The sequence below is a fragment of the Myotis myotis genome, unplaced genomic scaffold (genome assembly GCF_014108235.1).
Source record: "Myotis myotis isolate mMyoMyo1 unplaced genomic scaffold, mMyoMyo1.p scaffold_m19_p_10, whole genome shotgun sequence".
Lineage (NCBI taxonomy): Eukaryota > Metazoa > Chordata > Mammalia > Chiroptera > Vespertilionidae > Myotis > Myotis myotis.
The window spans coordinates 47,321,251-47,336,217 of NW_023416314.1; the positions used below are offsets into that span (position 1 = coordinate 47,321,251).

The 14,967-nt window shown below is 47.3% G+C and overlaps 1 protein-coding gene across 12 annotated transcripts in view; it reads left to right on the forward strand.

The window, feature by feature from the left end:
* Nucleotides 1-10,420, forward strand: part of AMPD3 (adenosine monophosphate deaminase 3) — a 47,595-nt gene extending 37,175 nt beyond the window's left edge. For 7 of the 12 annotated variants that reach the window (XM_036325369.1, XM_036325368.1, XM_036325366.1 and 4 more), the window contains 5 exons: nt 4,240-4,403; nt 5,493-5,613; nt 6,775-6,948; nt 8,483-8,593; nt 9,615-10,420. In XM_036325369.1, the coding sequence (XP_036181262.1) occupies nt 4,240-4,403; nt 5,493-5,613; nt 6,775-6,948; nt 8,483-8,593; nt 9,615-9,791 (747 nt within the window). In that variant the 3' untranslated portion in view covers nt 9,792-10,420. Of the gene's footprint in view, nt 1-4,239; nt 4,404-5,492; nt 5,614-6,774; nt 6,949-8,482; nt 8,594-9,614 lie in introns of those variants that run through there. The other 5 variants (XR_004970414.1, XM_036325371.1, XM_036325365.1 and 2 more) reach the window with 5 other exon arrangements.
* The last annotated feature ends 4,547 nt before the right edge of the window (nt 10,421-14,967 follow it).

The window sequence follows — 14,967 nt, forward strand, 5'->3', positions numbered from 1 at the left end:
CACAAGCCCCACACAATATATTTATCTTCCATGTCTGTTTAGTTCCATGTGAGAGGGAGAGAAGGGGCGTAGGAGACCTAACCAGAAAGGGCATAGTGGGGCAGGTGCTGGTCGCTTGCTCTGTGTGCCTGGCATAGAGGTAGCTGAGGACAGTGAGAAGCAAGGTCAGTATCTGGTGGAGGTTCTAGGAAAGATTTCTGACAAGGAGGAATGCAGGGGAGATTCTAGAAGGCTGGGGTCATGGGGTAGGGGTGGTTGAGTTTGTGAATGTGTGTGTGTGTGTGTGTGTGTGTGTGTGTGTGTGTGTGTAGGGGGGAGGCCCCGGGGGATGGGCTATCAGGAAAGGGTTTCAACAAGCTGAGGGACATCACTGTATCTATGTTTTAGACAAACACCGTCCTGGCTGCTGTGTGGTGAGTGGCCTGGAACAGAAGGTGTCTAGAGTTGGGGGAAAGGGTCAAGATGAGTCAGGGACCTGTCCCAGCAGACAGTCAGGGGCTTGAACTAGCCATACAGCCCCGCTACTGCTGCTGCCTGCTCCGGGGCCCGCATGTGACACGATCCTGCTTCAGCCTCATGGCTGCCCTACTTTACACCATGGTTGGTGTTAATAATACGAGTGTTATGTACTAGCCGTGTGTTGGACCCTGTGTTGATAATAAGCAGCATTATGTGCTTGCTGTGCGTCAGACCCTGTGCTAGGCGCCCTCCAGGGACTGTCCCATTTAATCCTCACACCAGCCCTACGAAGCTACTAGCTCCAGTTTACACACGAGGAGATAAAAATGAAAAAGTGGCAGAACTGGGACTCATATCCAGGTGCCTGACTCCCGAGCAGGTGTTGTTATCCCCATGCCAGACGGCCTCCTAAGTAAGAAAAGTGTGGCTTATGCGGGAGGCAGGCCAGGACTCCGGGAAGCGTGCTGGGCTTGGGTGTAGGTCAGGGATGGCGCTCCTTTTGAGCTCGGCATGTCAGCATTTTGAAAAACCCTAACTTAACTCTGGTGCTGTGTCACATATAGAAATTTTTTGATATTTGCAACCATATTTTTGATATTTATTTTATACTAGAGGCCTGGTGCACAAAAATTTGTGCACTCGGCGGGGAGGGGGGTCCCTCAGCCCGGCCTGTGCCCTTCTCGCAGTCTGGGACCCCTCGGGAGATAACGACCTGCTGGCTTAGGCCTGCTCCCGGGTGGCAGAGGGCAGGCCCAATCCCTAGGTGCAGCCCCTGGTCGGGCTCAGAGCAGGGCCCATTGGGGAGTTGGGGCGCCGCCCCCTGTCATGCACAGAGTAGGGCGATCGGGAGGTTGTGATGCCACCCTCAGTCACGCTCAGGGTAGGGCCAATTGGGGGGTTGGGGCACCGTCCCCTGTCACACACAAGGCAGGGTCGATGGGGAGGTTGCGGCGCCACCCCCTGTCACGCACAGAGCAGGGCCCATCAGGGGGGTTGGGGCTCTGTACCCTGTCATGCACAGAGCAGGGCCAATCAGGGGGTTGGGGCGCTGCCCCCTGTCACGCACAGAGCAGGGCCCATCAGGGGGTTGGGGCGCCGCCCTCTATCACCCACAGAGCAGGGCCGATCAGGGGGTTGGGGCGCCGCCACTCTCACACTCAGGGCAGGGCCTATGGGGAGGTTATGGCTCTACCCCGTCACACACAGAGCAGGGCCCGTGGGGTGGGGGGGTTGGGGCGCCGCACCCTGTCACACACACAGCTGCAGGGCGATCAGGGGGTTGGGGAGCTCCCCCCTATCAGGCACAGAGCAGGGCTGATCAGGGGTTTGGGGTGCCTTCCCCTGTCACGAACAGAGCAGGGTGGATAGGGAGGTTGTGGCCCCGCTCGCTGTCACAGAGCCACAGGGCGATCAGGGGGTTTGGGCGCTGTCCCCCGTCACGCTGATCCCGGTGCCGGGAGGCCTCGCGGCTCCGCTGATCCCGGTGCTGGGAGGCATATTACCCTTTTACTATATAGGTTAGAGGCCTGGTGCACGGGTGGGTGCTGGCTGGTTTGCCCTGAAGGGTGTCCTGGATCAGGGTGGGGGTCCCCACTGGGGTGCCTGGCCAGCCTGGGTGAGGGGATGATGGCTGTTTGCAGCTGGTCACACACCCTTCAGGGTCGGGGTCCCCACTGGGGTGCCTGGCCAGCCTGGGTGAGGGGATGATGGCTATTTGCAGCTGGTCACACACCCTTCAGGGTGGGGGTCCCCACTGGGGTGCCTGGCCAGTCTGGGTGAGGGACTGAGCTTTCAGGCTGGGGGTGACTGAAGCTCCCAACCGCTCCTTTTTTTCTTTTCTTTTTTTTTTTATTCTGGGCCAGCTTTAGCTTTGAGGCTTGGCTCCAGCTCTTAGGCCTCCACTGCTGAAAGTAGGCATCTGGCCTTTGCTTACAATGTTGTGATCCTGCTGGCTGAAGCCCGCGACTAAAGCAGGTTTCTGGGGTTTTGTTTAGCTTCTATATTTGTTACATAGTTGCTTAGAGTTGCAGCTCAGAGGCCTGCAGCAGCAGGCGGGGAACGTTGGAGTCCTCCGTCACTGAAGCAAGCAAGCCTCATGTTAGTTTCAAGCTGCCTGGCTGCCGGCCGCCATCGTGGCTGGCAGTTAATTTGCATATTGCCCTGATTGGCCAATGGGAAGGGTAGCGGTTGTACGCCAATTACCATGTTTCTCTTTTATTAGATAGGATATTTAAATGCCATTTAACAAAGAAAAATCAACCAAAAAAATGAGTTCGTGTGTCACCTCTGACACACGTGTCATAGGTTTGCCATCACTGGTGTAGGTTGACAGGACAGGGTGGAGCCTGAAGGTGGGCTACAGGGAGAGGTCCAGGGGGCCTCCTGGTGCCTGGGGTCTTGGGGGGGTGGACAGTGTGCCTTTCAGGGGCCATTGCTGACAATGGGGGAAGAGCAGACTTGAGCAGGAGGAGGAAGAATTAAGGTTTGTATATATTTTGTGCTTGAGGCCTGTGGGAGGTCCAGTTCCAGGCCCTGCCTCCGTTGGTATAGAGTTCAGTAGAGGGGCTGGCCTTGAGAGTCCCGGTGAAGCTGGAGCTAGTGGGGACAGAGCAGAACTTGAGTCCTCCCGGTCCCCCATGCCCGTCCAGGTCATGCCGAGAGCTATGGGGGGTGGGGGGGACCTCGTTCCTTTGACACATAGGGCTCTGTGATGGAGAAGATTCTGCCCAGCCCCTCGTGGTCTCTTGCTCCTTTGGGAGAGGCTGGCAGACCCAGCTGGGGCCAGTGTGGAGAGAAGTGGGCAGTCTTTCAGGGGCCCTTCCTAGAGCCCCACTCTGGCTGAGTGTAAGGAGGGACACGTGTTAGCAAACTGCCACACATGTGTCCTCACAGGTACATTTATGGTCAGGGCCTGACCTCTGGGAGCAGGTGACTAGGAAGCCAGTGCCTAGGGTGGGGCCCCAGGGCATAGTCTGGACCCCAGCCGAGGTGTAACTGAAGTGGAAGGTGGGAGTCTCCGGACCTTCTCTGACCTGGCTCAGAGGGCAGCTCCCGGGGAGAGGCGGTGCGCAGAGCCACCTCCTCCCAGAGCCATGGCTCAGCCCTCCAAGGAAGCCATATTGGATGGGACCCACCTTGGCCTGTTTGTGAAGCATTCCAGCTGTTTTTTACATGACTACACCTGGGACATGCCCTTGGGCACTCTCCACCTACAGCCCTGGAGCCCAGATGTTGAGCCCATTTAGGCTCAGAGCCTGTGGTCTCTGGCTAATCGCCTTGGTTCTGGTTTGCTTGCAGCCCAGCCTTCCCTCACAGGGCCACTGAGTATTAAATCAGTTGATGTGTGGTAAATGCTTCAAGCAGGGCCTAATGTATAGTAGGTGCATGGGACATGCCTGTCCCCTTCCCCCTCAGAGCTGCTGTCCCTGCTGCTGATGGCAGGACTGCTGGCTACCCTGCAGCGCCGGCCTCCTCCTTGGCACAGCAGAGGAATGAGCAGTGGGTAAGGCTGCCTCGCTGTTCACCTGGCCCGAGTTCCCCTCGCCATTGCCGCCATCACACAGGGCTTAGTATGCTCCAGTCTGGCCCTCTGGGGTCCTTTGGAAGCCCTGGAGGAAAGATGATGGCATTGTGCCCACTCCCCATCCCACCCCTGGGGGCACTGTGCCTCAGGCTGGCCCTGGGGTCCCCAGCTGAGGCATGAACCTGAGAGGCCCAGCCTCCAAGGCCTCCGGCAGCTCCTCTGCCTTGGCTTGATGTAGGGCCCCTCGTCCCACCCAGGTGACAGGGTTCGACAGTGTGGATGATGAGTCCAAGCACAGCGACCACATGTTCTCGGACAAGAGCCCCAACCCGGACATCTGGACCAGTGAGCAGAACCCGCCCTACAGCTACTACCTGTACTACATGTATGCCAACATCATGGTGCTCAACAACCTCCGCAGGTGGGTAAGCTGCCCTGCACCCACGGCCATGGGCCCTCACACTTCAAACCCAAGGACGTGCCCCAGCCTCCCACACAGGGCCAGGTACACAGGCAGCCATGCCCACTACAATAGGCACAATCAATCATACATACCATGAGGCCAGACTCCAAGCCTGCACACACATGTGTGTGCGCACACACACACACACACACACACACTAACACCTACATGTGTACCTGCCTGTACCTGATATGATACAAGCATAGGACGTCCAACACGCATGCAAGTGTTCACACGTGCAATCATTCATGCAACAAATTATTGCACCTGCTACGTGAACGGCACTGTTCTAGGCACTGGACACATTATAGGGAACAAAGCAGACTAAGCCCATGCCTTCATGGAGCCTGTACCCAATGGTCTTACAGGCCAGGCTCCCACCAGGGCACACATGCAGATGAGGCACACATGGCAGGAGCCAGGCGCCCAGCGCACAGGACACTGAGCCATTCGTGCCCCTCTCTGCAAGTCTAGCACCCCTCCCGCCCCTGCTGGGCATGGGGCCTCACTAGTTTGTGGGGTGGAGGTTTTGAATGAGACTCTGATGGAAAGAACATGGCCTGGTGTTGGGTGGGGGCAGTCTGGGCCGAGCTTTTGGACATGGGGCTCTAGTTCTAGCTCTACCACTGACCTGCTCAGTGGCTTCTAATGTCTCACTCCACCTCTGGGTTCTCTGGGTTTGTCCATTTGTGTAACAGAGAAGTTGGACTCAATGATTTCTCACGGCTTTTCCTGCTCTGAAGGTCTAGGAATCTGGGCTGCAGGCCTGGTGAAGAGAGGAGGGGAGAAGTGGATGGAGGACAGGGCAGTCTCCTCCTACCACTGGGCTCCCTCTGTGCCCCAGGGATAGTGCCCCTTGGCTCTGAGGCATTGGGCCTGGCCTCTGCATTTTCGGAGGGGCAGTTTCCAGGGTGCCCTATGTCAGCTGGGTTACTGTCTCCCCTGGAGTAGGCCCTGAGTTAGGGGTGCAGGCCCAGCCTGTGGGGTCCTGCACAATGTGGACCAGAGGTCCTTGCTGACCAAGAGCCTGCCTCACTTGTTCTGCAGGGAGCGAGGTCTGAGCACGTTCCTGTTCCGGCCTCACTGCGGCGAGGCTGGATCCATCACCCACCTGGTGTCTGCTTTCCTGACTGCCGACAACATTTCCCATGGGCTGCTCCTCAAGAAGGTAACCAGCCATTCACAGACATCCGCCTTCAGCGACAGCCCTGCCCTGGGTTCCCCTGAGGAGGAGTGGGATCTCCGGGCTCGTTTGCCCCTGGGAGTCTCTGGGCCTTTTCCTGGGCAGGGCTATCTGTAGTCATTTTCGTTTCATATTTAATTATGAAAGTGATATTATAAGTATAACACAATTTGGATTTCCAACAAATGGAGAAATGGGAAGAAAAACCCCACCCATATTGCTATTGCTTTAATAGAAACAGCCATTTATAGCTTTTTAGTTGTTCCTATTCCATCTTTTTTTCTTCCAGAGCATATTTCTAAATGCTTATTATAATAATAAACAGATTTTTGTTCCTTCCTTGTCCCTTAACTTTATTTAACAAGCATTTTTCTGTGCTGCAACGTATGTATGCTCCTCATTCTAAAGGCTGTTGGAAGGACGGCCTGCCATTTGGATTGTCCATCTTTGATTCAACCATCTCTAGTTGCTGGGCAAAAAACCAGCTTTTTGCTGGTGTAAATAATGCTCCCATGAACTCTGTGCATGTGGTCTGTGCCATTGCTTGGATCGCTTCCACAGGGACGATGTTTGCTCAAACTGCTCCCCTGCTGTGGTCCTGGGAGGTCTAACCACCTGTCACGTTTCTGTGTGGGGTGGGTACTGTACCAAAGAAACCTCTCTAGCCCAGTTAGGTCTGCCCCTTCCCATCTGCTGGAGTGTTTATAGCCTCAACCTGAATGTTTGCAGTCAAAGCAACAAAACCACCAAGTGGGGCATCTTCCAGACTGACCACTGAGGTCAGCGCCTGGGGAGGACAGCTGAGTATGCAGGTTGGGGTCATCTGGGGCATGCAGCTGCCCTGAGCTATGCCTCCACTTTGGGGGCAAGAGGGAGCACTTCCAACAGTGGCAGGAGGGCAGACCCAGGGAGAGAGGGGCATGTGATGTAGGAATGAGGTGAATGTTGAGGTCGGGGAAAAGGAGGAGGGATGGGATGTCCTGGCTTTGGGGAACTCGGGCTTGCCTGGGGACTTGCACAGACACTGCTCAGACCCCTGGCTTCCACTGATGATGCTTCTCCCCTCCCTCCCTCCCTGCCCACCCTTACCTTCCTCACCCTCCCCTCTCTGGCCCTTGTCACCTGAGTTTGGTGGTTCTCTTGCAGAGTCCGGTGTTGCAGTATCTCTACTACCTGGCTCAGATCCCCATTGCCATGTCTCCTCTTAGCAACAACAGTCTGTTCCTCGAATACTCCAAAAACCCTCTGAGGGAATTCCTGCACAAGGGACTGCATGTTTCCCTCTCCACCGACGACCCCATGCAGTTCCACTACACAAAGGTGAGGACTTTAGGGGAGGTGAGGACTGCAGGTCCTCCCAGCAGGCACCGGTCCTGGCCTGGCCTCTCACTGCAGTGCACGGCTCAGTTCTGCTGTCAGGGTGAGGGCAGTGGCCCCGGGAAGACAGCAGGTCAGCTCCTGGTGAGGGAAGGAAGTGTTCTTCCAGGAGCCCTCTTTTGGAGGCTTTGAAATCTTGAAGGTACAATTTCCTTGCCTTTCCCTATTTCCCTTTTCTTTGATTTACTAGCTCCGCGACGCTGGTACAGTTACTTGATGTTTCTGTATCTTATTCTTCTTCATGTGTAAATAGGGGAAAAATTGACTCACATCTACCTTTCAACTGTAGTGTGAGGAGGCTTCATTAAGATGGTGAAGAGCCTAACAGAGCATCTGCACATAGCTTGTATTCAAAATGTTGGCTACCATTTTTCTCAATAATGTTATTACTATTACACTTTGGACTGTGGGGAAAGGGAAGAGGAAGGGAAAGGCAATGTCATGCATGGCGACCAGCATTAGTGAGCCAAACACATTTTGATGGTATTGATAAGACAGCCACTGATTAGTGAAGACAGAAGTCCCAGAGTGTTCTAGGACAGGCTCTCCAAGCTTTGGTCTAAGATCCCTTTATACTCTCAAGAACTGAGGCCCTCAGAGAGCATGAGTTATATCTAGTGATAAATCTATTAAAGGTTAACATGAATAGCTATTTTTATGAAAAATAACCATATTTCCTAAAATAAAAAAATACTGAGAATGGCCTTGTTTTACATTTTTGCAAATCTCTTTTAATGTCCGGTTTAATAGAAGACAGCTGGATTCTCATATCTGCAATCTGTTGTGCTAAATTGTTTCTACCAAAGTATAGGAAGAAAACCTTCCCCTTTACAAATACATATCTTTGGAAAAGGGAGGACCTTTTAAAAGGCCTTGGGGACCCCCAGGGATCCTGGGACCACATCTTAAGAACCGCTGCTGTGAGATACAGAGGCAGTGGGATAATGGAAGGGCTTGGGTTAGTCAGACATTTCACATCCCAGAAGATAAAGTGATAGCACAGCCCAAACCCAAATCCTTTGGGGATTACACTGTCTCACCGCTGATACTGATCATTTCTCCTTATTTAAGGTTCCATCTCTGCTCTTAGTAGTGTACCCAGATTAACTTTGACTTTTGGACAATCTTAAAAAAATGGTCTGTTAAATAAATAACAAACCATGAGCAGGTACTAAAGGTTTGCCTGACCCAGGAGACTGTCCCAGAAGAGCAGGCTGGTGTCCCCAGGACCAGCACAGGGCTTCAGACATGTGCTGTTAACAAACACCTACGTAGGTGTTCTTTCATCTATCTCTCCTGGTAACCTGAGATTTCACACACACAAAATCTTAGGGGGAGGATGTTGTTTGATTATCCAGGTGCCAATCATGAAAGAAAAATTAAATCTGCAATGTCTGATGTTTGTAGCTTTGGAAATCTGTGCAGCATTGAAATGGATATTCTGCCATCTAATACATTCACTTTTGGGGGAATCTAGGAAGCACTTATGGAAGAATATGCAATTGCTGCTCAAGTGTGGAAGCTGAGCACGTGTGACCTGTGTGAGATCGCCAGGAACAGCGTGCTGCAGAGCGGCCTCTCACATCAGGTATGGTGTGGCGGCGCTGTCCCTCCTGGCCTTTCAGCACGTGCACAGTGAATGCCTGTCGACCCGGTACTTTCTAGGCTCTGGCATCAGTGATGAAGGGGACAGGCAGGGTCTCTGTCACATGTTCTAGGGGAGAACCCCGGGGAGGAGACTTTCAAATTTTCCTGGTTGCTCTGTCACCTTTTCCAGACCTCTACTCAAATGTCACCTCCTCAGAGGCCTTCCCTGACCACCCATTCAGCAATAGACACACTTACCTTTCTCTGTCCATTTACTCTTTCCTTCATAATATTATTACTGATGTTGTAATATGTAGATACGTGTTTTTATGTCTTTCCCTCTGGAATGTACGTTCCATTAGGGCAAAGGCTGTTTTGTTCAGCATTATATCCCTCGGCCTAGAATAGCCCCTGGCACACATTAGGCCCTCAGTATTTTTTGACCAGAGGAGGAGTACCTAGGTTGAATAAGAAACTCTAGGGATGGGACCTGGACATCAGTAGCTTCTTACAGCCTCCTGGGTGATTCTGACATGCAGGGTTGAGAATCATTGCTCAGTGGCACAGGTCCCGGGTACCTCCTCTGGGTGATGTCGCTGGTACAGGAACAGGGCTGCACCGGTGTTGCTCTTTTGATGCTGATGCAGAGGAGTTAAAGGCTGCAGACTCAGTGTGTGCACTCGGTTCCTTGGACTGGCTCTCCCCAAACTCCCGACTGTCTGCCTTTGCCAGCTCTGAGGAGGGACTTCTTAAGAGTCTTCACCTTGCCATTTTCCTCACCAGCAGGAATCTGTCCTTTCTGATCAAGGAAGGCATAGTCAGAGATGAAGGGAGTGAATGTGATTGTCAGGGTGACATCCCTGAGGACATGGGGGCCAGGAGGAAATTCGTAAGAGCCCCATGGGGAAAGATGCCCTGATGGGGGACGTCTGATTTGGTGTGGCTGAATGCCAGAGCTGCCGTGTGGCTAGAGAACGGAATCTAAGGTGTACTGTTTGACTTGTATTTCTCTTGGGCCACAGGAAAAGCAGAAGTTTCTGGGACAAAATTATTATAAAGAAGGACCTGAAGGAAATGATATTCGAAAGACAAACGTTGCTCAGATCCGGATGGCATTCCGATACGAGACCTTATGCAATGAGCTCAGCTTCCTGTCTGATGCCATGAAATCAGAACAGATCACAGCCCTGACCAAGTAGGTCGAGCACTGGACATGCATTTTAACTTTCTGGTTTAATTTCACATCTGCTGTGATTAACGGTGGTCAAGATACCACACTAGGACTTTCCTCCTGGGAGAGGATGCCTCTGAAGAATCTTCAAACCAAGTGATTTTGGTTGTACCGTTCACTTTAAGACCCGACATGTCCACTTCTGTTAGTATTTCTGAGTAATAGGTGGTGACTGCTCCTTGGGGATCTGGGAGATAGACAGCAGTCTGTACTCATTCCTAATTTTCCAAATATTTCTCTTGAAACCGCTAGTACTTGCATTGTTAGGGCCAGGATCTTCCACGGATCAAGTGGCTACTGACATGGGGTCTGTGTGGTTTTCTGCCATAGTCCGCTGTAGGCCGTACAGTCTTTGTGGTAGTTGTTCATTTCGGCCTCTGGCTGCCTTAAACAAAATCAATTTCAAAGCTCCCTGTCATAAGGAGCTACTTTGAGAGAATTAAAATAGATAACTTCTGCTCTGGCCGATGTGCTCAGTGGAGAGAGTGTCGGCCCCTGAACTGAAGGGTTGTGGGGTCGATTCCGGTCAAGGGCATGTACCTGGGTTGCAGGTTCCTTGCCCCAGTTGAGTGTGCAGGAGGCAACCAATTGATGTGGCTCTCTCACATCAATGTTTCTCTCTGTCTCCTCCTCCCCTCTTTTCTACTCTCTCTAAAATCAATGGGGAAAAAATATCCTCGTGAGGATTAACAAGACAACAAAAAACTTTTTTTTTCCATTTTTGATGAATTTCTTAAAACTGTTTTATTTAGCCCTCCTCCCTCCTTTCTATTTAGGAAGCCAAATGTGCACATTGAAACAGCCCCTCCTATTCTGTGTCTTGGTTTCCTCATCTGAAAAGGGAGGGTTTGGATTAGATGAGAGGTTTTCAAATGGAGGTCTTGAATCCCCCTCCCAATTTCCGGGTGGGAGAGGGCAGGGGAGTGAGGTTCTGGGTGTTACCTTTGCTTCTTCAATGGGACTTCTACATATTTTTATTTGAAGTACTTTGAAAAGCACCAGACTAGATAATCTCTGTTCCCTTTTGGCTCTAATATTCTATGAATGATTGTAGCCCAATTATCATTTTACTTATGAAAAATTAGGGCCAGAGAAGTGAGATTTACTTAAGGTCACACAGCTAGTAAGTAATAGGACTAGGTTTCCCTACTCCTAATCCAGCCCTTTCTCCACTATTCCACAAGGCCTCACAAAAGTTCTAACTTTTATCACTATAACCCGGTGCATTTTTTCTTTGTCCCTTACCTAACACACGGACTTTTTCCCAATATATAAGTGGTCCCAGGGGACAGGTAGAAAGTATTTTTTAAGACCAGTCTGAATTTAAGCTTTACCAATGTACTCTTCATCTGTGTTACTAGTGCCTGGTACATAGTAGGTGCTCAATAAATGTATGTTGAATAAATGACTTTCTCTTTTGGCAACCTTTTAAGAATATGTGCTCTTAATACACATGCTGTTCAAGGACCTTCTTGTTTATTTCTGTGAGCAAATGCAGACTATGGGAAGTCCCGAATCATGAGATTGGAAGAATCCTATTTTTGCCTGTGAAAATGCTTATTTGACTTCAGATTTTCTTGTCCTGTGACTTTATTTTATAATGCATGTCCCCTCCACTGGTCAACAGAACAATAAGTGTAGTGTTTTCTTTTTAACTAGGCAAACATATATGCTATCTTATCACTAATCAAGAAATTGAATGAAAACCCGGCATTATTTTAGACATTTATTATTTTTGAAAATCTCCCATTTGTATACATTTGCCTATCATTGCAAGCATTGTACAGTTTTTCATTGTTATTTTATCTGTATCAAGTATTTGTTTGTAATTATTAAATAAAGTCTGTTAGGACTACGGCTCCATAATTTAAAACTATTTCAACTTAATACCATTTAAAGCAAATGTTTAAGTTTTTTACTGTAAGACAAGACTGGGCATCAGGGAAAGCTATCAATAACTACTAATTCATTTTTAACTAAGGCTGAGACATGGATGACATTCACTAGGAAACAAAAAAATCTCAAGCTGGAGCTCACCAGCCCAGAAAGTAAACCTTTGCTGTCTTCCTCTCTAACTTCTGCCATGCCTGCTCATTTCCCTTTCCATGGTATTACTTTAATCTGTTCAGCCAGCACTTACTGCAGAAATTTTACCTGTCCTGTAAACTTTTCAGACACCTTCCTTTTCCTATAGCCCTCTGAACTTTTATTACATCATTGTACGTAACTGGCCTTTTTTTGGGTGGGTGGAGGGGGAATCCTACTTTCACGTTCACAGCTGGAATCAAAGGTAATTGTATACTATCCCATGTTCCTAAGACAACAGTTTGTGAGTATGTTATCCCTTACTCTAAAAGGCTCAACTTCACATTATGTGTTACTTCAAACTGCATTGCTGAAATTATCAGTGTCATTGCTTTTTGTCTCATGAAAACAAATCACAACTTCTAGGTTGGTATTTACCAAGGCCTGTCCTGGGCCTTCACTTCCTCGTATCCTGGATTAAAGCAGAATCGCAAACCACCCCTCTGGCTTTTCACTTTACTTGTTTCTGAGTGCTGTGTAGGTGAAACAATATTCATCTTTTTCTGGATTTTTAGGCACAGCTGAAAGAGCTATGTTGATAATATACCTACGTATTCTATACCTGAACAATGACTATTATAAAGAACAAGTGTAACTAACTACAATAAAAGGAACACTAATCAGACAGATATAGTTCCTCAGGAATTTTCACACTCTCAACCTCTAAATAAATATCTTAACAGAAAGACAGAGGGTGCCAGAGAGTAAGACTATACACAGCTGCAAGATTAAAATATAGCTGGAGGCTTTTATGTCTTTTGAGACCAAAATGTGTTCTCCATGATGACATATATTAGTAAATTTAATTAGAAACTACCACTCCTTATAAATGGCTTTTCACTTCTTAGCCCAAAAATTCTACTATGCTTCTCTAATTACATTAATTTTATCTTAGAAATGATTTTACAAGGTAAAGATCAAAACTGTTATAAGGTTCTGCCGGCGTGGCTCAGTGCTTGAGCGTCGACCTATGAACCAGGAGGTCACGGTTTGATTCCTGGTCAGGGCACATGCCTGGGTTGCAGGTTCGATCCCGTGTAGGGTGTGCAGGAGGCAGCCAATTGATTATTCTCTCTCATCATTAATGTTTCTATCTCTCTCTCCCTCTCCCTCTCCCTTCCTCTCTGAAATCAATAAAAAATAAAAATATTTAAAAAAACTGCCATAGGATGGAATATTTTATCAATTATTTTTAAAAGATAAGAAAGAAAAATGAAAGTCTGCTATAAACTGTTTATTATATTGTCATTGTGTTGTCCAGCATAAATATGGGTGATCAGCTGATTTCCCTAACCTCCAAGTAGTTTTCTTATTCCTGGATAAGCCTGATTTAATGAAGAAGAAACCAGTAAAATGCAAATTCTTCAGACTTCCTTTTAATAAATCCAACTTACCATTGTTAAAAATCACTGAACCAAAAGGTACTTTCAAGAAGCCTTATTACTCAGATATATATTAGGTATAAGAAAATTGAGTCCAATTTGAAATGAATTTTAACACATAGTACACAAACATCACAACCCCCCAGAGCACAACACAAAACAGTCCTTTAAGGAATATAAGCATTTGGCACATGAGAATGTGAAACTACATGATAAGAAAAAACCTCTTCAATGAACTAAAATTTACTTGTTAAAGATTATTTATTGCACAATATATCAGTTTATCCTAAAATAAAACAGATACTATTATTCTCCACTTCTAAATTCAGTAGTCAAATCTATTTTCTTAAACTAAAATTTTATAGCACTGTAATATGAGTCAACCCTTTGTTACTGAGTTAGGATAGGGAAAACTTTACAACATAAAATAAAATAAATTCCTTAGAGTTCATGAAACCATTTCACAAATCCTAGAAGGCACACATTATACTTCCTATCATAGTAAGTGCATTTAAGTACTTCATAATTAAAAAAGACAAAGCTGTACAGAATACAAAAAGTACATTTCATCCATTAACACATTTACAACTTTTTATGATTAGTTATTATAACCTACCTAATATTCACATCTAAAGAATTATCACCCAGTTTAATGAAGTGAGCAAAAAGTGCTCATTTATTAGATAAGGCTAATAAAAACATTTTGTTTCACAGTAGATCAGTTAGTGTCTTGGAGCTCATATTGAAAAGTAAAAAGGTTTGGGCAATATCAAGTTTCTGTTCTCTGTGTTAGATAATTCCTTGAAAGGTGAAGGATTCGGAGGGATAAAATCACTGGCTATACCTGGGAAAGATCCAGAAATCTGTAAAGCAACTTTGCTCATTTTCAGAAACATTCTTAAATTAGGCAATCTGATCTGGACTCAGTAAGTCTAATCCATAGGATTTAAAATCTTAGAGCTGAAAAAGATATTGAGGGATCATCTATCCCAAGGTTTTCAAAATATGTTCCATAGAATACTAATGATCATGGAGGAGAGTCAGGGTTTTGCAAATTTGACCTGAATTTAATTTAAAAAAATTTATTTTGGTAAAAAATTAATTTAAAAAACAAGTTCCATCATATAACTCTGTTACTCACCAAATTCTAATACATTGGATATCACCAATGCATTAATACATGTTTTCATTGATTGGCTTTATAATATTTAGTATTATAGTAATTGAAGTTTACAAAGAAATTTATATTAATAAAATAAGATTTATAAAGTGGTGTAGGGGGTGTGTGTGTGTGCATGCACATGCAGCACATGTAGCTAGGGGTTCTGAGTAAGATTTTACTTGGAAAAAAAAGATTTTACTGCTGAAATAAAAGTGTGAAAACCAAAAATAAAGTCTGTTTCTAAAGTATGAGCCTACAAACCAGACGAAGGGACTTTCTCAAGGTCACATGACCATAAAAGGCATCGCCAGGTTGATGTGATAGAGCCCTCGGTACTCTGCATAAACATCCAGTGAGTGTTTAGCTGTTTGGTACTGATCTGCCCCCATCATGAATATCAACCAATTCATTATCAGTATTTTGGGGGTAAAAATCAAGCCATATTTGGTTAGACATTTTGCTTAGAAATGAATTTTTAATTTGCATGCCTATGAAAAATTCTAGTATCCAAAAAT